Source organism: Branchiostoma lanceolatum, chromosome 14, assembly GCF_035083965.1.
Source record: "Branchiostoma lanceolatum isolate klBraLanc5 chromosome 14, klBraLanc5.hap2, whole genome shotgun sequence".
NCBI classification, from domain to species: Eukaryota; Metazoa; Chordata; class Leptocardii; order Amphioxiformes; family Branchiostomatidae; genus Branchiostoma; species Branchiostoma lanceolatum.
In genome coordinates this window covers 8,902,600-8,926,065 of record NC_089735.1, presented here as the reverse complement: position 1 = coordinate 8,926,065, position 23,466 = coordinate 8,902,600, and the positions used below count along the sequence as shown (strand labels likewise).

Sequence of the window (23,466 nt, the reverse complement as noted above, 5' to 3'; positions counted from 1 at the left end):
GAAAGGCATGACCCATTGACAAGTTGTCTTTAGGTGAAAACTTATGAATATCGAAAGAAGTGCGCGACAATTTCAGAACAAGGAGTGTGGCTTTTTCTACGCATATGGTTGGCCGTAAAGTACATTGTACATGTAAACGAAGAGCATAATTTGCACAACTTGTTAGGAAACTAGAAAATTATGGAGAAATCAGACGGACAACGAGCATAACTAAACGGCCTCAGCCTCACTACCGGTGCGACATTCAAATTGTATCTATCACTTTGAGCGGAAACAGCGACGGCAGCAGGACAGCGGCGTCATACGTCAGATCATATCCAGGTTAGTTTTCTAATATCGGGAACTTATTTCGTTTCACGCCGTTAGTGTCGAGTTGAACTTAAGTTGCTGTTAAAAACTTAATTTGCTGATACCCTTAGATAGTCATGACTTCGTTGCTCGCAAAGCAGTCAAATACACAAGCTGTACATGTAGTCCCTATATACTTGAAGACTAAGAAGACTGAAAATTGTATCGGATGGCGGTCTTCTATCAAACCGGCTTTGCCAACACAACGGATCTCACAGAGTGACAGACACATTAGGAACAAATGTTGGACACGGTTGAGGGGGGAGATTTTTAAAACATGGCTGCCACTCTGCAAAGAATAGGCTTGGCTGTTCTCCACTAAACATCTTCATTTGTTGCACAAGAATAATAAGTGGTACTGTTTAAAAGAGCTTAAATAGCTATCGAATGAACCATTTGCCCGGTTCAGATCGCAATTTATTATACTTGCGTCTCAGCACAAGTATCTTCTTATGAAAATCATCGATTATATACATTACAACCGTTTCAGTCGATCAAGGACACTATATAATGTCCTAGAGTCGATGTACGATATTGTTGTTACTGAAGACAACTACAATAGGTGCACGGCTTGTCAAACAGTGAAGTTGTGAAAACAGACACCATGACCAGGTGTAGCTATTTCACATCACCCATTGACTGGACGGTCGTAATATATGCAATGATGATGAGCTCTATATAACCTCCTTGATCAAATGTACACGACAATGTTCACTTTCATTGCAGTTTTTGACTGAGTTTACCATTTTCACAATCGCAGAAACTAACTATATATGGTTTTCTATAATGTGCTTACATAGATACTAGACGACATTAGATGAATTAGTTTTGAACGAAATAAGGACAACGTATAGATCTACAGCTGTCAGGCACTTCATACAAACTAGAAACAACAGTCAAAGCAATGTGATTTATGTAATCGCGTTGTGTAGTCTTCTACTATGTCTGGTGGAATTCATGTATCGAACTGTTTTCCATTTTGGTAACTTTAGGCGCGTTTCAGACGGTAGTGTGTTGATTATTAGTCACAATTCACAATATTCATGTAGCGGTGACATCAATTTTGATGCCCAAAACAAGAGAACAATTTGCCTATTTTTAGCAGAGCACATTAACATCCATATGATTTTACCGACCAATTTACTCCGACAAAACATCCGGGCATCGGGCATGTACCCGCCCCAAGGCAGGTAAAGAGTTTTCATCCACAGGACAAAACATTTACATAATAATTACGACGGAACATTTACATTAAAAAACCTCTCTGGTTGATCCACTTTTTTATAGTTCACTCGCGGTGATGTAAAACGCACAAGCGATCTTTTTTTCGATAAGTGGCCCAATTCCATTCTCCTTGTTTGAACTCAACGAGGCAAGCTCTAAAGTTCCGCAGTACTATGAGAAGGTATGGAAAAGATCTTTGTAAACATAGTAACTGACACAAGTAACGAAATAATTGAAATAGAGTGTATCGTTTCCCACTTCGATCCTTCAACGGTAGGGGGTCTGTGGTTTTGATTATATTTAATCATTAGTTATTGTATCGAAATAATCATTGCTAAGCCACAATCGCATTTCTTTACACTGCCAGTATTTCATTACAAAAGCTTGCAAACGTGAAAATTACAAATTTCGAGTTTTTTTTCTTCTTTTAAATCCTCGGGCTTTGCCGGGAATAGAAAATTGAAATCCGACTTTTGGGCACACCTGTATCTACTTATTACGCTTCGAGTTGGACAGAAGAAGATTTCAGCAATCGTTTTTTGCTGTACGGAAAGTTCATAAAGTTTGACGTCTTTGAGTGAATGAAAATGTATCGGAATTCTAGTTTATTAGAAAATAGTTTTTGGAGGACACAGGTAATACTTCGTTCAGCTTTGAAAAACACAGGTGTGTTGAAACAGGTGCATATATCCCTTTCTATAACGAGATAGTTGACTTAGACTTTTAAGCTTTTAAGTTGGACCTCGTTAAAAACAAAAACATCGAATTGTTATTTTGGTTCCCCGCACGAAAATGACAAAGTTGAGTTATTCATATGTAACAAAGGTGTGGCAATGGAATGCGGTCAAGCTGTCATTTAGCACTCGCCACTAAAAAACCCTCATAGAAACAAAATTTAAGTTTAGAACAATACAAAGTGTAAAGAATTATTTCTAGAAACATTACTTACTCTTTATCAATAGCGAAACTTTAAAAAAAGTTTATCCATACGTTCTTAGTTCTCATCATGCTCTGACAACCAACCATAATTAAGAAACAAAGAAAACATATTCAGCATCTCTAGTCGACCATGTTAATGTTTTACAGACGAGAACTGGTGAAGTTGTATTCTTGTTTCCTAGTTAGACGGGTCTTTATAACCATTGTGTTAACTCATCCGCTCGCCTATCCCATTTTTGAACACAAAACGTTGGGGCTTGGCCAAATCTCCAAGCACATCTACTGGCGGCAAGACAGTGTCCAAAGGGCCCAAACTGTGTCCAACTGGCCCCGGTAGATCTGCTTGGAGATTATGGGTTTAGTATCAGGATAGGCACATTGAAAAGGGCACGCACACCTGGATGTCACAGTCTGTTGGGTTTCAGAATGCGACATGAACACCCTAAGGGTTGGTGGAAAAAACGGTACGGTCCAGTCTGTAAGGCGAAAAAAACCTGTCCAGTCTGAAAAGAGGGTCTGGTGTTTTCCTGTCCTGCATAGAATAAGAGACACCAATTACGCTTAACAAATGATCATTTATCGACAACGGTCTACTATCTCAATTTCACTGATAATCTTAGCCGTCCCGCTTTGATATTTTCCCGGTCTGTGCCGTTTCGAATTCGATATGAAAAAAGCGTCTTTCCTTACAAGTAGTCTGACTTCTCCTTTTCTATCTGTGTTTAGCGTTTATGTATGTATATGTGTGTATATATATGTGTGTGTGTGTGTGTGTGTGTGCATGTATGTATGTGTGTGTGTGTGTGTGCACGTGTCGCTGTGTACGTGTGCGTGCGCGCGTGTCTGTCTGTCTGACTGCCTGTATGTATGTGTGCTACAGTCTATTTGTATGTCCGATATAGTCCCCACAGGCCCGCAGATCAACTTGTTATCTCTCTCTCTACATGCTCCATATATATATGGTTCTGTAGTTAAGTTTCCTGGTGTGTCGAGGTGATTACTTAATTCTACTACTATCTCTCTGGACTTAACCGAGTAAAAAGGATGTGCCTTAAGCCCAACTACCACGCCTTATATGCAACAGAAAATGGTGCAAAGAAGAGATAAGAATCCTGAACACGACACACAGCACTGATCCGGCTAAGACTTCCTTCAGGCCCACGCTTTCCCGTCTTGCATACTTCTTTTCAAACGGGAGTTCCCTGTTAGGAAATGACAACAAACATTCCTATGGGAACAGATTATAGAATCATTATACAGATATGCCCCAACGCCAAATAGTTTAAAGTAAACAGAGCAGATTTTTCATGTTTCTCACCAAGGACAGAGAAGCTAAGAGGAAGTTAAAACACATTATGTAGTTAAGATTTGACCTTAAGTTTTATGCCTTTTGTTTTACAGTTCAATAAACAACCACGTAAAAGGAGTAATCATTCGTATTTGAGTGGGTGTGACCTCATGCATGACGTCATTATAATATATATATCTATATAGAGAGAAAGTAATGTTTAACGATTAGACGCCACGCACAACCATTGGACCATGTAAGGTCAACACACCCTACATTGACGCGTGACAAAGCTACTCTTGTAACATGAATATTTCACGATTTATTTATAGTATACCTTTAGTAAACAAGTACCTAAATTAAATATGGCGAGGTAGTTCTATCGCGTATGTCGTCATGCATAATTAGTCGGCGAATGAGAGACAAAGCTACTCTTAGAACATGAATAGTTCACGATTTATTTATAGTATACTTTTAGTAAACAAGTACCTAAATTAAATATGGCGAGGTAGTTCTATCACGTATGTCGTCATGCATAATTAGTCGGCGAATGAGAGACAAAGCTACTCTTAGAACATGAATAGTTCACGATTTATTTATGGTATACTTTTAGTAAACAGGTACCTAAATTAGATATGGTGAGGTAGTTCTATCATGGATGACGTCGTCATTATGCATAATGTCGGTGTATGAGAGGTGTGTCCTTCCAAGGTGTGACGTGTGTTTGGTTATCATGACGTGTGAAAGGCAATGGCATCCTCGTCACATGGGAATACCTCATAGTCTATATAATAATCCAGTCGACTAGACTTGAACAAGTTGCGGGCTAGAAGACACAATAAGACATTGGAATTTAACTGTGCTGTATATCAAGGTTCCCGCTTTTGAAAGGACCAAAGACTCATTTTACAGGTATTTGGTTTTGTTCTATTACAGTAGCAATGTTTATTGCAGAAATGTTGTGAATGGTAGAGTCTGTAAGTTAAAACTATGTTTACACGGGAGAGAGATAGGTTGGAGGTTCTGGCATTTCTGTTCCGAGCATGTATTGATGTATTGTTAAGTTTTCGACGCGTCGACCGCGCTTTATAAAGAATTAGCTTTTAGGTACGACTGAAAAAAAACGGAAAATCAAAGTTCCAACCAAAGTTTCCTCTTACAAAGGAAAAATAAAACACACAAACACACACACAAACATTCCGACATACTCCACACACATACATACATACACACACACACACACACACACACACACACACACACACACACACATACATACACACGCACACACACACACACACACGCACACATACAGACACACCTACGCACACAGACACACACGCGCTCACACAGACATCTATAGTAAACGCCCATCAGTAACAGCCATCTATAGTAAACAGTAGTTCCGCCATGTCTAAAACCTCGTACGTGCATTCCAGCACGGGTGGGCATAGCCTAAGGCATTATGACGCTCGTGCACTAATTATATGTTAGATATCCTGACAGATTGACTTATCGATGCCCTGAGGGCAAGAAGAGTCAGCTTAGAATTTGTGTTGATGGCTAACATACGCCATTGTCAACAGCTGTTAATACAGATCCAGCTGATGTAGAATCCGCACCTAGCTGAAGAGACATCACACGATTCATATACACGTTACATTTGTCTCTGTAGCTCAATTGGTAGCCTCATGGTTCCAGTTAGTTGGTAACTGGGAGACCCCGGTTCGAATCCGGGAAGGGTAGGAACTGCACCGTCTTTCGGAAGAGACGTAAAATGGGGGTCCCATGTTCGAGGTCGTTAACGTTGACGTTACAACAGCCTCATTACTCGTCGACGCGTCGAATGGTTACCTACTGGCTGTAATAATACAGTGACGTTAGAAGACTTTAATCTTTGAAAAGCAGATGTTGGGGGCACTAGCCATTTCCTGTGTCAAACAATCCATCGGAAGAGGGCAGCTAGAAAACGTAATTACGATTTATAGCTCCCCTAAAACCTGCTGTACGTCGGCCTACCATATACTGTACTTTTCCTCAGGCACTGATATAGCGCACATTGACTCAATACAAAACACGAACATCATAAATGTGAACTAAAATTAGAAGATATAGAATAGATCGTAAACGTTGCAGTTATCCTTATCTTGTCATTGCATAAAAAAATTTATATCAAGCATTCCACAACATGCTACCAGAAATATGCATAGAAATTTCAGGTGTGGCATAATAATCGAAGGCCAGCGTGGCTTTTATCATATTTTAAATGATCTAAAAATATCATATAAAGCTTATCATAACAACACAATATCAAAATCGCCTTTAAACGCACTGACTCCAAGGTAGCCTGTGTTACACCGTTTCTCATTGTAGGGGGCAAATTTTCAACCCAAACAGCGGAAGGGCTGCTAGAAGCTTGATTTTGCCACGCTAGTTCCATGACTTCTTTCTCCACCGTGTCCAGTACAGGCATTTAAGCTGTCGAAGCATTGATATATAGGATCCATTGTAGTTTTTTTGTACACAATGGCATTTCAGTCGGTTACTCGTCAACAATAGTCCAAACACTGTCGCCAGGTGGGTTGTTTGCGGCCCCGCATAAAAACGTCATCTCCACTTTGTTAGGTGGCCAATATATCGCAGTGTGTTATTCATATGTTGTGACGCCATAGCCCAGTGCCATCTATAATTCAGTGACCCCGGCCAAACAAAACAAAGGAAGACTGCTTGCCATTTTTTAAGTAAGCTGCAAACCTGTCAACGTCTTGTCTTCACATGGCTGCTTACAAGTGAGTTATATTAGGGCCTGTTTAATTTTGTTTCCCTTTCTATCCAATACACGTTTTTGTGGATGGCTGCTGTACCGTTTTCGGTAAACGCTTGTTCGTCGGTCGTGAAATAAGTAGCCGCTTATTTAACTACAAAAACACCTGGTTGTAATTGTGGTTGTAAAAGTTCAGTGTCGTGGTTGTAAATGTTTAGTGTCTTTTTAAAAATAGACTCAATAGCTTGATTTGGCTATATAATTGTTTTTCAAAAAGATCGAGGCCATGCATGGAAATTTATTGCCTCTTTTTCCGTAAGACTTTTCGTCAAAGTAAATTTGAATATAGTGCTTTGAAGTTCTGACTCCTTCGTTTTCGAAAGTGTCTGACATACAAATATATATTTTAGGATCGTCCCGCATAGAAAATAAATCGATACAAATGCTTTTGCCGGTTTGTCTCACTACAGCTATGCCAATGGTCCTGTCAATGTACAACAATAGCACATGCCGAGTTGAATTATAAACAAGACGTCGTATAATTCAAGGACAATGAGCCTTCCTGGTTGCACATCGTTTAACAGACGACATAATCGCGTGTATGCGGTAGGGGTGGGGTAGTTACAACTAGCCGTTACTATCAACAAATATAGCCACTCGCCAAGGACAACTGCATGCGTACCAGTTACGAAAAAAGCTTTTTGAAGAGATACAGCAAATTCGTTTCAACCCTCTGGATTTTGTGTAGAGTTTAACTAAACGTCTTCTGGACCTGTAGAAGCATTTCTTAGGTGAATTCATACATTTCAGGTGAGTTTGAACTTTTGCTGGTCGTCGTGTTTTATAAATCTAATTGGACCTGTCCTAACTGAAACCTACATAGTCCTTGATGCAAAATCGTGATACATGTATGCATGTTTTTCTTGCGAAAACTGGCCGATCGACCTTGTCAACATTGTCATAACCTTCACCTTTTGTCAGTAATACCAGCTTTACGACTCGATTGTAAAATGCTTTACACCACAATGTGATGTTGTTTAATATTAGTCCTGTTACAATAGTATAATTTAAGGAGACGATATTTTTGCAATCTACCTTGTAATTACTGCACATTAATGTTTCTTAAATAGATCGTATATGTTATAAAGTAACTGTTACTGCATGCAATGAAGGTAAAACGCAGAAATGATATTTGTAATACTTTAAACATTTGTCCAGTGCTTTAAACATATCGTTTGCTAGACCAACCTTAATGGAACATACGTATCTGGTTCTAATTCAATGCCGGTATTTGATCTGTAAAGTAATTTGATATGTAACATCAACTAACATAATTCCACTAGGGTACATAACTCTGCCACCCTGAAAAAATGCGTTAAAACAGATCTCCAACCCAACGTCCCTAGCATAATACACTCCTGTATATCTAAACTGTGCATACCTGGAGACGCTACGCTAGAGATATCTCAAATCGCTTTCAAAGTGGCGGATTTATGGAACACAGCGGGTAATGGGAGATACGTTTTCGCACGTCAAAATGAATCAAATATTCCAATCAAGCATTCAACGTTTTCATTTTTTGCCATAGCTTCCTTCCTAATATGGTCAATGAAAAGTAACCTACAGGCGAATGTCATTTTATTACTAGTATCAATAAAAAAAGATAATGGCGAAAAAACAACAACAATAAACAAACAATTCTGTCGTTCATTTATCATTGCATCTATTATTTTATAATCTATTGTTGGTATAGATGGTGAAGAGTGCTTCTCCCAAGTTAATAACCATTCACTGACAACGTTGTTACAAGTGTGTTGTTGCGAAGGTTGCACTTGACCTTTGCGTGCCTAGGAGCGACTGTTTCTACTTTCAAAGGAAGAAAAGGTCTATAGTCGCGATAGAAAGTTATCTTTTGTATTTTGGTTCTTGCCATTGTCAAGGGAAAACACAGATGAATGTCACAAATGCTGATAGAAGTGGTCGCTTTTTGTTGTTAGAGACGTCTTTGTGTTTCTGTCTATTGGTATGACCGATATGAACGGAAAGATCGCTTTGATGACCGAGTTGTGGCCTTCTCATACGGTTTTGTAGTCAGGTTTTCGTGTGTGTTGATGGACAAACATCTTGAAACATCAGGGCTATGCGTGATCTGATAAGGAACGGCCAGTTCTCTGTACCCCCTTTGTTTGTTCCAACATATAGTTGTCACTTCCTCTTGGCGCACCCCCCCCCCCCCCATCCCAACAATTCCAGGAAAACGTGATACTATGGTTGTGATCAAAGAAATGCCATTTATAAAATGCTACGGAATGTTCGTAGCTGAAAAAAAGATTAGTCAAACTGGAAAAGTGAACAGACTTTTCATAGGGCCTTCCTAATTTCCGAATCTCAGCTGTGTGTCTTCACCTTCTACTTCTATCCGTCTGGACTTTTCGGTGAAAACCTATCCAAATTTGCCCCACTTTTATCGTGTATCTTATACACATCTTGTATATAGCACGTAATGGAGTTTAACGAAGGCGGCTGAACACGTAAAAACATGATAATGCTTTGCTACTTTTCATGCAACTTGGACTGATTCGAAGTCGACTGAACACGTCAATACATTTTTGTCAGATTATAGGAAATTTAAAGATATGTATTTGGGTGTTTGCATATCACTGAAATATGAAAGCAGTATAGCTGCAAATCTAATTGATAATATATGTCATCTACATCTCCACCAGTAACAAGGCTTACGCGGTTTCTCCGCCGTGGGCTACCAGCGCTGATCTCGAGATGCACAAGTCCAGACGCCCCCTGGCGAACGCCATGGACCGACAAGAACCGGCCACACCAGACTTGATGAAATTTGTGGACGACAACGTCATTGGCAAGGATAGAGTCATCATCGGACCTTACGGACCCAGACAAGGTAGGTTGGAATATCGAAGGAATGTCTTCAAATGCAGCTTTATAGTATAATCAATACTGTATAGGTCCAGGAAAAATGAATATTAGGATATCTATAATTATACAACGCAATGTAATATCAAGGATAGATATAAGACGGCCTTCGTTGGGGATATGCATATATTGATCCCACCTTTGACCTATAACTGACTAATCATATCGATGTGCTAGGCTGGGACTCATACCTATGATATCAAAATCATATTGTTGGGCGCTTGTGATACTTTGATGTTGTGATTTATAATGATTTGAGGGTCATTTGAGATATTAACAATTTTTCTCTTTACTTCCCAGTGACATATTGTGACTACGTGGCCTCTGGAAGGTGAGTAACAAATTCAATCACTCGTTGATCCAAAAAATGCATCCGCCCCTGGGTCGTCGCCAGAAAGCATCGTTTGTCTTGTGTTTCGCCTCAAATAGAATCCATTGGTAAAGGGCTACCTTAGCATAATATGCCAAGACTTTCTATAGCTTTCCTACAATTAATTAGAATGATGACACATGCACACCACGTGTCCTATTGGCAATCAACTTCTAAATGATCATGCTTTGAATGTAAGTTTTTTTTTTTTTTTTCAAACAGAGCACTGAAGTTTATCGAGTACTACATCCAGGAAGAGGTTCTCCCACTCTACGGGAACACACACACCTCCACCAGCACTGTGTCACTTCAGACTTCGGCATACAGGGAGCAGGCACGGTAAGACATCGTATGAATAAGCTGTCTAACTCGTTTTCAGTCGTTCATTTTGTACATTGTGCTAAAAAACATTACTAAAAACTGTAGGGTTGTAGATTTAGAGAAACGTTACCAAAGACTAGTTTATCTGACATGGAACTGTCCCTTGTCTATCAGGAAAATCATCCACAATGCTGTGCACGCGGGACCGGATGACGTGGTCATCTTCTCTGGAAATGGCTGCACAGGTGCACTGACCACACTGATCCACGCCATGACGTTTACCAAACCTCCGGTGAGGACATATTCAAAAATACAGACATTCCTATACATTTTTCTTCAATTTAGTACACTTATCTACTATATGACATCGTTACAAGGTATTGATACAACGTTTTGTTGAATTCTGCAGGTGATCTTCGTGGGTCCATTTGAACACCACTCCAACCTGCTGCCCTGGCGAGAGCTGTCACCAAAGGTCAGTATTGAATATAGATTAAGTATAGCAAGCTTAATATAATTCCATCTTCATCACTCAATCACGGTTGTTCATCGTGATATTTTTTATTTCATGTTGTTCATTATAATCTTCTTCGCTTCATGTTGTTCATCGTGGTATTCCTTATTTTTTTCCATGTTGTTCATCCTGGTATTCTTCTTTCCATGTTGTTCATCGTGGTTTTCTTCATTTCATGATGTTCATCATAATCCTCTTCATGATTTCATGGTGTTCACCACGATCTTCTTCCCTACACGGTGTTCATCATAATCTTCTAATCATGTTGCTCATCGTGATGTTCTTCACTTCATGTTGCTCATAATGATCCTCTTCATTTTATCCATGCTGCTTTCCATCTGTTATCAGGTTGAGGTGAGTCATCAGATACTTGCACTTATGATATACATGCCTCCTTCACTAGGGGGTTGTTGGGCGACAGTGTACTTGTAAAATGTACTCTTAGACAACAATATGTCACTATGAGTAACGCATGGCAACACGTCTGTTGTTTCAACACAACAAAAAGTATACCAGAACTCTTGGCTATCCGGCCTTCATGAGGATAAAATGACCAATCTCAGGTCACGTAACCTCAAGTAAACATGACTTCGGAATTGGTCAGTATGTGTATACATTTCAACCTTCTTTTTTTTCTTCTTCTTTTTCAACTTCACAGTTGATCAGAATTGACGAGAACTCTCGGGGCTTGTTGGACCTCAAGCAGTTGGACAATCAACTTAAGGTGAGGGGGATTTACAAACTATCCTGTTAACAACAGCTTTCAGTTATGTGACTAAAACCGGCTACTTTTCTAGACAACAGCAAATTCTAATCCATTCTATCCCTCTCAGACATGGCAGGGTCGCGGCCATCCCATGATCGGCGCCTTCTCGGCCGGTTCGAATATCACGGGCATCCTGACGGACACTGCGCGGGTTTCTACCTTACTGCACCGGTACGGAGCACTGGCCATCTTTGACTATGCTGCCACGGGTGAGTTACGCCAAATCTAACTCCTAATGTCATGTGGTGTATGTTGATCTAATGCTGACATACAGAACCATGGCATATTTACCATGTGAAGTTGCGTAAATAGTGGCAAAGCATTATCATGGCTTTACCTAAATGTTCAACATCTAACAACTGTTTGATGCAAACAGTGCTGTATATGTCTGAGCCATAACTTCTGATACTAACGGTCTATTTCCATTTCTTAGCTCCCTACGTTGACATAGACATGAACCCTCCTGCAGATAGGTAAGTCCATATCACAAATACGTTTTTTCATAATATCACTTTATATATTTTTATCTACTTTTGCTCTTAGATAAAAGGATATGATGATGATGTTCTTAAATATTCTCCTAGGACATGTAAATTACTTGAATACTCTATATAATTGCATCAAGCTAAACATGTTGTTTTGTACATGCATAGGTTAACGTCTAACGGTGAGGAAGAAAACCTGTCCTACAAGGACGCGATCGTCCTGTCTACTCACAAGTTGGTGGGCGGTCCGGGTACACCTGGTGTGCTCATCGCTAAGAAACACCTCTTCACCAGCATCGTGCCGCAGCCTTGTGGGGGAGGAACCGTTTTCTTTGTAAGTCATAGCTTTTTTGTTGTAACAATTGTTGTAATTTTGATTTTTAATCCTTGAAACCATTTAGGCCATGTTGATTTGATCATATGGATGACATCCTCTGGGATGCGAGCGTGCAAAAAAGGTTGGCAAAAAAAGTTGCCTTCATTATAAATCTACATGGTCAGGTAGGATTAACGAAAGTAAACTCACATAGTATGGTATGCCGAAATATAGATTCTTCATTTTTGTTCTTTCAAAAGTCTTCATTGGAATTTGACATTGACTTGGCATTCTTCGACCTTAGTACCCTTTTTCAAAAATATGTTTTTGCAATTAACAGCATATATTTTCTCAATTTGCAGCTGCTTTTTTATGATTAACAGTATGGCCGAAAACGTCTTTTTTCTGACGAAAAGTGATGCGCGCGCGGATGTCATCCATATAATCAAATCAACATGGCTTTATATGAAACGATTCCCAACAGAGAAGATGATGTTATTTTCTTACACTTCAACGTCTTATTTTGTACAGGTTTCAAAACATAATCAGGTGTATCTGAAGGACGTGGTGGAAAGGTGGGAGGGGGGCACACCGAACATCGTGGGCTGCATCCGAGCAGGTCTCGCCTTCCAACTCAAGCAGGCCATCGGGCCGAGCAACATCGTCCGGCGGGAGGACGAACTGGTCAGGTCGGTCAAGATAATAACATCGTGCGGTCCAACATGGCGGGCACGTTGTAGTTTGAGGACCTAATTCTGAAATATCTTATGATGAAAGTTTGGTAGCTAAAATTTTGTTCAAACCCCAAAAAATAGCACATCAGGGTTTGAAATCTCCTACTGCAGTATTCCTCAGAATTCAAATGACCTATTACCTAGGTCACGTGACATAGCGGTCACCTGACGTCAGTAATTGATTGAATCAGCCAGGAAGTTTATACAACCCGCCGTCACTGTTGAGTGAAGGTAACAATAGTTATCTAGTTGAAAATGATGCACTGGTCTATGAGAAGTCGTAATCTTTTGATCGCTATGCTTGTACATAAGAATGGTCTATTTATATCTTATGTCTCTATGCATATTATAGATCACCAACTGTTACACTGAAAAGCTAAAATGATTTTCCCCATCAGGAGAGCCTTCAGCACGTGGTCCCACAGCCCCAACCTGATTCTTGTCGGCAGCCACCGGGCCAAGCGGCTCCCCATCTTCTCCTTCCTCATCAGACATGCGCAGTCCGGGCTGCTGCTGCATCACAACTACATCTGTACTCTGCTGAACGACGTCTTCGGGATCCAGGCCAGGGGAGGATGCGCATGCGCAGGGCCATACGGGCAGGTTAGTACGATGTCTATTAACATTTTTCTTTGCAGGCTGACTGGCTTTCGAGTGAAACACTGATCTCCACGCACGTGCGTGGTATACAAACGATATGTAATAGTATAACTGTTGGTAGTAAGCATCAATTGACAATGCAAAATGATTATGTGTGTGTACGCGTTTGAAACGTGGTCTCAACCAGGCACACTCTGGTGACTGAGAAACCGCTAAAACTAGCCAAAAATGGTCATCAGTTTTCCATTCTCAGGACTTAACAGGTCAAATACAGTCGGACTAACTATGTGGATTTAATCTGTACAGTTCACTATTAAAGGTGCCCTAAGCGATTTCAGGGGGTAAAACTTGAAATATTCTGGGGAAAACAATTCTGTTTGGTGAAGTTGAAATTGACATTTACTTCCCCATATTAGCACATCTTCATCATTATTTCATACTTTGGGCGTTTAAAAATAGCAGAGAAGCAAGCCACAAAAGGAGTATTATATTTATTGGGTCCCCCCAAAAATCAGCCCAGAATCCAGCCGTAACCGTTTTCTGTCGACAATTTTCGGTAACTTCCGGCCGCGTGACGTCACAATGCCCAAGCACATTGAGCCATGACCACGTGATTATTTCTTCGGAAGCGTTCGGGACTTATCGGTCAGAATCGTGCATGTTCGGAAGATTTGAAATGATGGCTGGACTCCAAGTGCTCAGATTTTCAATGAGTTCCCGCCACACAGCGACATTGCACTTTTGCTCCATGATGGTCGATATGCGATGGGATAGTGTTATCTAAACTTACTATGGATAGAAATCAGAAAAAGATTGATTTTGAATATGTGACTTTCAGTGCCCTAATATTGCTTAGGGCACCTTTAAGATACATACCTCTGACCGACTGCGTATTCTTTCCTAGGATCTTCTGGGCATCAGTGACGAGATGATGAGAAGGATTGAATCTTTACTGCTTGGAAGAAAGTAAGACACCAGCTTTGTTGTCTTTATACATACCAAATATAGCGTTGTGTTGTCTTCTGTTTGCAAAATTCATGTTCATTGATCTTGTTTTGCTTTGATGTTTTCATCGGTCTAATAACTGAACGTCAGTCAGTTCATTAAAACAAATTTAACGTTTGTTTGTTTGTTACAGAGGGTCAAAATCATACATTTAAGTTTCATCAAATCTACTGTTTTTCTCACATATGGATGATATGACTATTTCCTTTTTAAACAGGCCAGACGCAGATTCCTCCGGCACCAAAATAGCAGACCCAACTTCTCGCGAGATTCTAAAGTAAGTTCCTTTATACTTATCATCGACGACAAACAGTATGAACTATCAAATAAAGCACAAGCAGTCCCCTTGTGGATACGTCCAAACAAATGTATACTTAAAAGCATTTATAGCTATCCAACACAAAAATGGCTCACCAAGTTTTTGGTCGTTTCACCTACCTCTCCATCAGGAATTTCACCCACTTCCCTCACGCGCACTGATCTTCGGGATGTGTGACGTCAGACATTGGTCAGAGGTGCCTGGAAGTCGATACCTGCCGCCGTCCTGAAACGTAGAGGCTGTAAACTATGTACTGAATAAGCTACTAGATTGCTACTTATCCAAGGCCCTCTACATGCTTTAAAAACTTTGATTACTCAGACACTTAACCTTTAGCACACTGAAGTAGCCGTTTGGCACCCAATTCCCTATTGGTTACAGAGTTAGGCAGCAGGGAGAAGGTTAACATTATTCTGTTGTTGTCTCACCTAGGCCCGGTTTTGCCAGACTGAATCTGATCTACTTCGCAGACGAACCTTGCATACAGTTTGTTCTCAAAGCCGTTGCCATGGTAGCGGAACACGGATGGAAACTTCTACCACAGGTAAGAACATATATCGAGTAGCATCCGAACAGCTTCGTATCGAGTCACATTTTTAAAATAAATAACGTCTCATCACGTGGCTACATATTGGTTGGGTTCTATATATTATTGGTCGAAATGAGTCAGCTGATAGAATCATTCCAACCTGCCACTACCCCTGATAGTCACATGATAAATTCCAAGATGGCCGCCCCACGACGTTGAAAATGTTACATGACGGCACCCATCGACTAAACGGTAAAACATGATAGATTGATATTAATCAAGTCCAGGGCTTTGTGCCTAAGGGTACAAACTTAAGCAATGTCGTCTCTAATATATAGTGTCAATCAGAGGATAATGGAGATGACGTTTTCATTACTGAACAATGGTATCTTATTTTCCAGTACACGTTCAAAAGAGAGACGGCAGAATGGAAACACAGGTCGCACCACAAACAGAGGCCGAGTCGGAGGGGGAAACGGTCGGGTCTAGACTCCATCAGTTACTCTTCCGGTATGATGACGTACACTTCCGTTACGTCCATCCCAGAGAAAACGCCGCCTACAAACTACCAGGAGTGTCTCAAGATGGCGGAGGAGGTCTTCGACTCTGCAGAAGTGAAAGACAAAGAACTGGTGCGTAAGATTTTGAAATTATTGACTGGATGTAACAAACTCGGCACAAAGATGCCAGGAAGTCGGTATCGGACTTGGTCAAAGTGTATTTGATAACAATCGGTTGTACCCCGACCCTAGACTGCTCATCAGCTGCTGGAGGTACCCGCGCCTGTAGCATTAGACATCACATTAAATTATATCCTGCGGTCGATTCACCCTGCATTTTGTTCTTGCGTTCTTGCAGGAGGAGCTCGGCATTGAGCTGCATGACAACCCGTTTGAGTTTGACGAGGACGGCTCGAAGTTCCGGTGGTTTCTGCTGCCCAGCGAGGCGCGCCGCTACCTGCAGGATCCGGAACTGCAGCTGGGTTCGCCCAGACCACTTCCCTTCAAGGTCAAGACTTACGAAGACGGGACAACTTCACAGAAGGCACGTCTTCACAGAAGAAACACCACACAGAGCAGCGATTCCGACGTGAAACCCGAGAACAACAGAATTGGTAAGCTGCTTAAAAAAAAGTGTAAAACGTACTGTCTGCATCCTTGCACCCTATTGTTATTGGTGACGTCACCAGCAAACAGCTTTCAGCCAAACAGAGGATTACCGCAAGCTCGACTTGTGGAAATCCGCAAAGGTCGATGGGAAGCTATCAGCTAATCAGGTTACATCTTACATCGCTATTTTGGGTTCAGAACAAAATAACGGCTGCTTGTGCCAAATAAGGCTAACTCATTAATTACTTATGAGCAACTGTCTGTGACGTCACCTATACCTAGAACCTCGTTCCAGAAAAGCAGGGCTGATGCCGAGCGAGGGAGGAGGAGGGTGGCATTCTCGTCACGTTAAATTTCTGCAATATGATGTTGACCTTTCTGTATCATTTTGTAATCCTTGACTAATTACGCCACTACCCTCCCCTAGCACGTCCTAGGGTGGTTCCTGCAGGGAAAATGAGACAACGGAGAATCGTCCCCAAACGCGGCGACGTGCAATCCACACCCGTCAGGCTACCCAAGGTCAACAACGGCAGCTTGGTGTCCATGCAGCAGGAGGAAAAGGCTGGGGCGGTTTGATACAATGTAATTCGGAATTATGCTGACAGGGGACGCTTCTAGGTGGAATGAAACAGCGCCACAGTGTCATGACAAAAGACTGCTCAGTGCTGCTGATATTTTGTTATGTTTTCTACATGATCCAATTCGTCAACATATTGTTGTTTTGTCAAACGATAAACGATCCAACATTATTTATTTGGTACACGGATAGCTGTTGAAAACAGAAGAATGGCGTTGTGACCTACCATAAATAATCATTGTTCTATTTCTAAGCATTGCAAAACGGTTTCTTGATTAAGTACATTTATTGTTAGATACTAGTGTTCCGAGAATGAATCTTAAATTTAACTACTAGATAGACCTCGGGTACGTTAGAACCATACGCAGTTCAGTAGATTTCATGGATGGCATTCACGCGCGCGTTGATTTTCTCCTTATTTCGAAAAAAAATACAAGAAATTTCGTTCCCCTCCGCCTTTAGTGTACTTGTAGACTAGAAATGAATAGTCAGCTAGCTATGAATCTAATTGTAGAAGTTGAATTAGTTGGTAGTTGTAGAAGTGACGCTACTGTGGCAGACTTGAGCGTAGTTGTAAACTTGTAGTGATAGCTAGGTTACGACACTAGTGTTGCTTTCTGCACTTCTTGAATGCTGAAATAAAAATACTTTTCGACATACAGTTAATGCAACTTCGGCATACCCCCAACTTCGGTATAGTTTTTAATTGCTTCGTTATGCAGAAGTGAGTCATATTTGTATTCATCCATGGTGCTGAATAAAATCACGAAGGACATGAGACTGTGCATTGAGGTGTTTCATTATTGCAACGTTGATTCTAGCAAAGTTAACGATCATTTCGTCTCTGAGTTGGAATCTGGGCGCTATCATGGCCACGCTATACGAAAGGTCACGGCTAACGGCGGCTCTCAAACAAAAACTACAACGCCATTCACCAAACACACAACACACATTTATACACAAGAATTAAAGCTGTACAAAACACAAAACAATTGAGTCTCTGTGAGTTTATTTGTCAAAGAAACTGACCTGTAAACACAACTACTCCGCGGAACCGAACGCCCTCCCAGCCATTACGTCATGATCATTCCCATGGTCCTGTTCGAAATCGATCGTCGACATTTGATATGGCAGCGAGGATCACGTATGATGAACCTGAGCTTTGAGTGAAGATCGCTAGGTGGTGTGAGGGTAAGTGACGCTTGCTTAAAATATGTTGGAGATAGTTTGGTGTCTGGGTAAGGATTCTTTGAGGTGGAACGGGCAAAAATAAGCGCAAACACGCTAGTAGATTTAGGCAAGAAAAATCGAACGTAATCAAGGTCAATAAGGGCATTGATGTAATGGGCACTAGTATACTTAAACGACGCATATATCTTGCGTATAATTGATTGATACCTTCCCTAGAACCTTCACCACAACTTGTAGATGTCAGGAGACGCAATAAATCGTTTATTCATGGTCAGCTGATGACATGAAACTGTTGTCAAATATCATGACATGATGAGTGGACAAATCATGATGAGTTTAGGGTCAAGTCTATTGAAATCGGTCCTTGGCCTTGTACTGGTCGAAGTATGATAAAGATATAATTATGGTCTGACGACCAAAAACCGTGAAAACCACTTGTTAATCAGTAATTTGTCCCAAGTATATCTACTAAGTATTGTTGCGGTATAGCTGTGAAATTCGGTGGAAACGATAAAACGACATTAAATAATAAAGTATCCAAATGATAACAAATGTACAATCTCGCATTATTTATAGATGTCCGAGTCTCGTCCGAGCCGACGTTACCGTGAATGGGTCGAGGACGACGTACAAAACGCTTTACGCGAAGTACGACTGGAGCAAAAGTCTGTTTATGCCGCTTCAAAGGCATACAATTTGCCAAGAAGTACTCTAGATGATAGATTTAAGGAGAGACACGGAGACAAGGTCGGAAGAAGAACAAAATTCGGGAGCCGGAGGACGAGGAGACCCTCGTTCGATACAGCATGTACATGGCAGGTAAAGGTTTTCCCCTTACTGCTGGTGTAATGAAGGTGCTGGCGAAGGAGATCGATAAAGAAAGCAGCAAAAAGAGGGGAGAAGATCCACGGTTTGGCGGGAAAACACCCGGTAAGAGATGGTGGAGTGGGTTCCGTTTGCGGCACCCACAGATATCGCTGAGGTCTCCTGATCGTCTGGACAGGGCACGCGCAGCAATGTCCAATCCTAACACTTTCAGTAATCACTTTGCCAAGCTAGATGAGCTGTTGACAAAGCACAGCGTTCACCAGCGCCCCTTTTTAGTTTATAATGCAGACGAAACCGGGATGGAGCTTGACGCCAGGCGGTCGCGCGTCGTAGTGCCGACGGCATCAAAGCGGGCCCCCGCCATCAGGTCAGGTTTCAGAGACCACGTCACCGTCATGGCATGCATTTCCGCCGCAGGGGCGGTCCTCCCTCCAATGGTAATCTACGACAAGAATTTACCTTCAGGGAGGTTCAGCGAGGGTGGACCGCCCGGGGCCGTGTATGCCCACTCTGCCTCAGGTTTCATTAATAGAGAGCTTTTCCAAGAGTGGTTTTTCAAAATCTTCGTCCCACATTGTCATCAGTCCTGACCTATACTACTCCTACTTGATCAACACACCAGCCATCTGTCTCTTAATGTTCTCGAAGCTGCCTTCGCCCAAGACATCATTATTTACGGACTGCCACCTCACACTTCCCAATGCACTCAACCCCTGGATGCAACTGTATTTTCCTCTCTGAAGGCCAAATGGTCCAAAACGTTGGAAGCCTTGCAGGCCGCAAGCCATTCCTTCCAAGCGAAGAAGAGCAACTTCGCAAGAATATACAGTTTTGTTCAAGACGATTCTTTCACACCAGACAACATCAAGGCAAGCTTTGCCAAAACCGGGGTACTTCCATTTAATCCGAAGGCCCTGGACAAGGTTTGGATGAATATGACCTCCTCGACCGGCTCTGAGGCGGGACCGTCAACTTCAAGTGAGGCGGGACCGTCGACTTCAAGTGAGGCGGGACCATCGACCTCTACAGTTTCGACCTCACAGGCCCCCCACCAACCAGTGTGCACGTCATGTGGGAACACATTTGACAATCCGGTTGTCAATAGTTTAGTCCCTCCGCATCTACGGAGCATCTTGAGGCCCGTGACAAGTGTTGCAAAACAGACGAGACGAAAAAAGCTGGTGGCCCGGGTGTTGACCCATGAAGACGTCATTAATGATCTTAAGAAGAAAGAGGAGGAAGAGAAACAGAAAAAAGCAAAGGGAGAAGAGCTAAAGAAGAAGGCAGAGATGAAAAAGGCCGAGGAGGAGGAGCGAAAGAAGAAGGCAGAGATGAAAAAGGCTGAGGCGGAGGAGCGAAAGAAGAAGGCAGAGAAGAAAAAGGCTGAGGCGGAGGAGCGAAAGGAGAAGACAGAGAAGAAAAAAGAGAAGAAGCGACAAGACAAGGAAGAAAGGAAATGGAGGAGGAAGAAAAGCGGAGAGAGAAAGAAGGAACGAAGAGGATGAGGGAAGGAGAAGACGACAAGAAAGAAAATGCAGAAAACCCCTCGAAGCGGAGAAGGATCAAAAAACGAGTAGAGTGCTACGACTATGATTAGTTGTTGTAAGTGTGGTAAAACCGACGAAATTGTACGAGTAGGCATGTTATGGCAAGGAGGTTATTGTTAATCCTAGTTCCGACCAGAAACCCACTGTACTGTATGAAGTTTACCATTTGGGGCTTTCTGTGAGGTGTTTTATATATCCTTTTTGTACATGTACATGTGTCAAAAATCACTTGCCAGTAATAACTAATAGAAACTTGTTTCCATGTAACATGTCTATGCTATTTACTATGTCTTTGGACCATTGAAGATTCTAAAGGGGTGTCAGGTCTTAGATAGGTTATCCATCAAAATAAGACTTTGTATAACAGACCAGTGATAACAGACAGAGCTTTAAACTTACATCTCTGTGTATTAATCAAAAAGTTGTATACAGTAACATTTGAGCGTTGACCAGGTGTAGCTACCTTGAATTAATTTGTAACCTGCCTGGCTTAGTATGTATGTGAGTAAGTTGTCTTGGTCACTGCTGGGTAGTTCTTTACCAGGAGACAACAATACAAAAATCACACAATATAAACTTTGTCACCTGTAAGCCTACACGTAAATATACTATTTTAGAATCTGTCTGAAACTGTAACACAATATTCTTCGCCTTTCGCATTTACCTCAGTTCACCAGAAAACAAGGCTCGTAGTAAAGCACTGTAATGTTTTTGTCTGATACAGTTCACATGAAGTAGCACAATGCCACGTTGTTACAACTCTGTGTTGTTGTTAACTTAACTGTTCTTCTAAAGTCGAAGATATATTTGAATACATTAAGAAGACAAGAATTTCTTAACAAACATCTTTACCTTGTTTTACTACTAGTACACATATCGCTGTTAATTATATTTCATTGCCCATAAAGCTCTGTGGCACGGAAAATGAAAAAGTTACAGGATCTCAATCTTAACTACGACGTAGCCTTTCTTTTGGTAAACTTCGTCAAGGCGGACTCCCCGGTCTTCCACCCCTCCCCGGCCGTATGCCTGGTCGACCTCGGCGATGTCCTTCTCTCTAATCCAGCCAACCTCCATCCAGGCTCCTCCACCGATGCTAGCATATGACATCAACCCTGCTTTCGGTGCCCCCGGACGATGGTACGTCTTGATTCGCAGTTTCACTGCCGATGAGGGCGCCTCAAACATTTTCTCGGCATTGAACCGATGATGAAATGTTTGAAGAGTCAGCTTCTATGGATGAAACGAGAGGTGAATGTCAAACATTAGGTTCGCAACAAGACTGGGGTTAAGTATTACTGTTCATCGCTAGGACAGGTCGCCAAGTTCTTGCTTCTGTGTCGTAAATCACGTATTTATTTCAGAAAATAAATAAATACGTACTTACCATTCTGATGATCTCTGATCTCAAAACGTTACCGTTGATTTAATCCACAGTGAAACGTCACCCCTCCTGACCTTGGTCACTGAACGTGTAATGCGAAGTTGGCGGGCAAATAACTGGACTGTCCCACTTGAGAACTTTGCTTTACCTAATATTTTACAGAGCATTATAGTCTAATGTGAAAAAGATTAAGATTTTCATCATTTAATGCTCGTGGTTATGAATATATTAATACGTAACTTCGGCGAATTTTAAAAGAAATGCGTTTGTAAAACCGCCCGCCCCTGTAATGTAAAAATGCACACATCCATATGCGCGGTAAACCATATCTCGACGACGATACCAGTCCCCTACGTGGGTGTCATAATTTGAAACGGATACTGTCTTTCACTTCACTCTAAGTGCAAACATATTAAGATGCATCATATCATGTCATAAAATCTTTTAAGCTTTTATTTTTGGGACAAAGAAATGGATCCCAACTTTAGGCGTCACGATGGTAACAAGCTCACACGCACCCCTTTATTGCAGTGTCGTTGCCTCAAAGACAGCAGCGAACATTTCATGTTGGTGTAGCTTACAGTAAATCGTACCATTCCGCTGTGAATGCTATCATTTCAACAGATATAATGATAGATGGCTTAAAAATGACTCGAAGATAAAGATTGATGTTATTGCCTTGCAAGCCTTTGAAATAGAACAGGGATGATTTTTAGCGCACTTTGGGTTCACACGCGGTGTTTTGCAGAGTGCAGAGGTCACCATATCAGTTTCCGGTGTGCACCATGTTCGCCCCCAGCTCCAAGACGCACTTGCGGCGAATGTGTGGCCCTATGTTTGTTCAGTCATAGGAGTCATTCGCATGAAACAAAGCATTTGTCGTAATTGGCATGCCAAACAACGGACCGTCACCTTTGACATGGCTTAGAATGCAGCAAGAGGCGTAAACAGTAGCTAAGGTAAAGCGCGCCTCGCATCGACGGAAACTTACGCACGGCCAAAAATTATTTACCAGAGGGAAGTTGAAGTAAGTTAGCACGGAACTATTCCCTCTGTTTACTTAAAATCGTCCAGAGCAATCAAAGACCGGCTATAATGTTTGTATGCCGAAGTTAGGATACCCTGTCTAGAATGGAACAATATGGAACGTTATGGTCATAACAACATTTTTCTGGTTTTACCGACTGGGATCCATGGTGTAATTCGTGCACGGATGATGTAAAATCATCTCGACAACATAAAATTCCCAAACACTGCTACCCTCAATCATTATTTATTAAAACGCAACACTTTTCAGATAACCGACACTGATGCAATACGATGTCGAACTCGTAAATTTACGTCCGAAGTTGCAGCACC

The 23,466-nt window shown here is 41.5% G+C and overlaps 1 protein-coding gene across 4 annotated transcripts; it reads left to right on the top strand.

Annotated features, from left to right (window-relative positions):
* The first annotated feature begins 67 nt into the window (after window positions 1-67).
* LOC136449115 (probable cysteine desulfurase) lies at window positions 68-17,823 on the top strand. Of its 4 annotated transcripts, none has more exons than XM_066448935.1 (18): window positions 68-321; window positions 9,290-9,477; window positions 9,810-9,840; window positions 10,102-10,218; window positions 10,375-10,492; window positions 10,610-10,675; window positions 11,373-11,438; window positions 11,548-11,689; window positions 11,914-11,953; window positions 12,134-12,299; window positions 12,813-12,970; window positions 13,414-13,618; window positions 14,520-14,581; window positions 14,838-14,897; window positions 15,372-15,483; window positions 15,870-16,100; window positions 16,327-16,582; window positions 17,005-17,823. In XM_066448935.1, the coding sequence occupies exons 2-18, from the start codon at window positions 9,342-9,344 to the stop codon at window positions 17,154-17,156; spliced, it is 2,118 nt and encodes a 705-aa protein (XP_066305032.1). In that variant the 5' UTR covers window positions 68-321; window positions 9,290-9,341; the 3' UTR covers window positions 17,157-17,823. The 4 variants fall into 4 exon arrangements, with proteins under 4 accessions (XP_066305032.1, XP_066305031.1, XP_066305033.1 ...); XM_066448934.1 differs by lacking the exon at window positions 68-321 and adding an exon at window positions 1,641-1,753; XM_066448936.1 differs by lacking the exon at window positions 68-321 and adding an exon at window positions 4,591-4,711.
* Window positions 17,824-23,466: the final 5,643 nt, after the last annotated feature.

Coding starts and splice junctions, on each gene's coding strand:
- LOC136449115 (XM_066448934.1), top strand. Junction 9,841..10,101: donor GACTACGTGGCCTCTGGAAG/GTGAGTAACAAA, acceptor TTTTTCAAACAG/AGCACTGAAGTTTATCGAGT. Junction 16,101..16,326: donor AAGTGAAAGACAAAGAACTG/GTGCGTAAGATT, acceptor GCGTTCTTGCAG/GAGGAGCTCGGCATTGAGCT.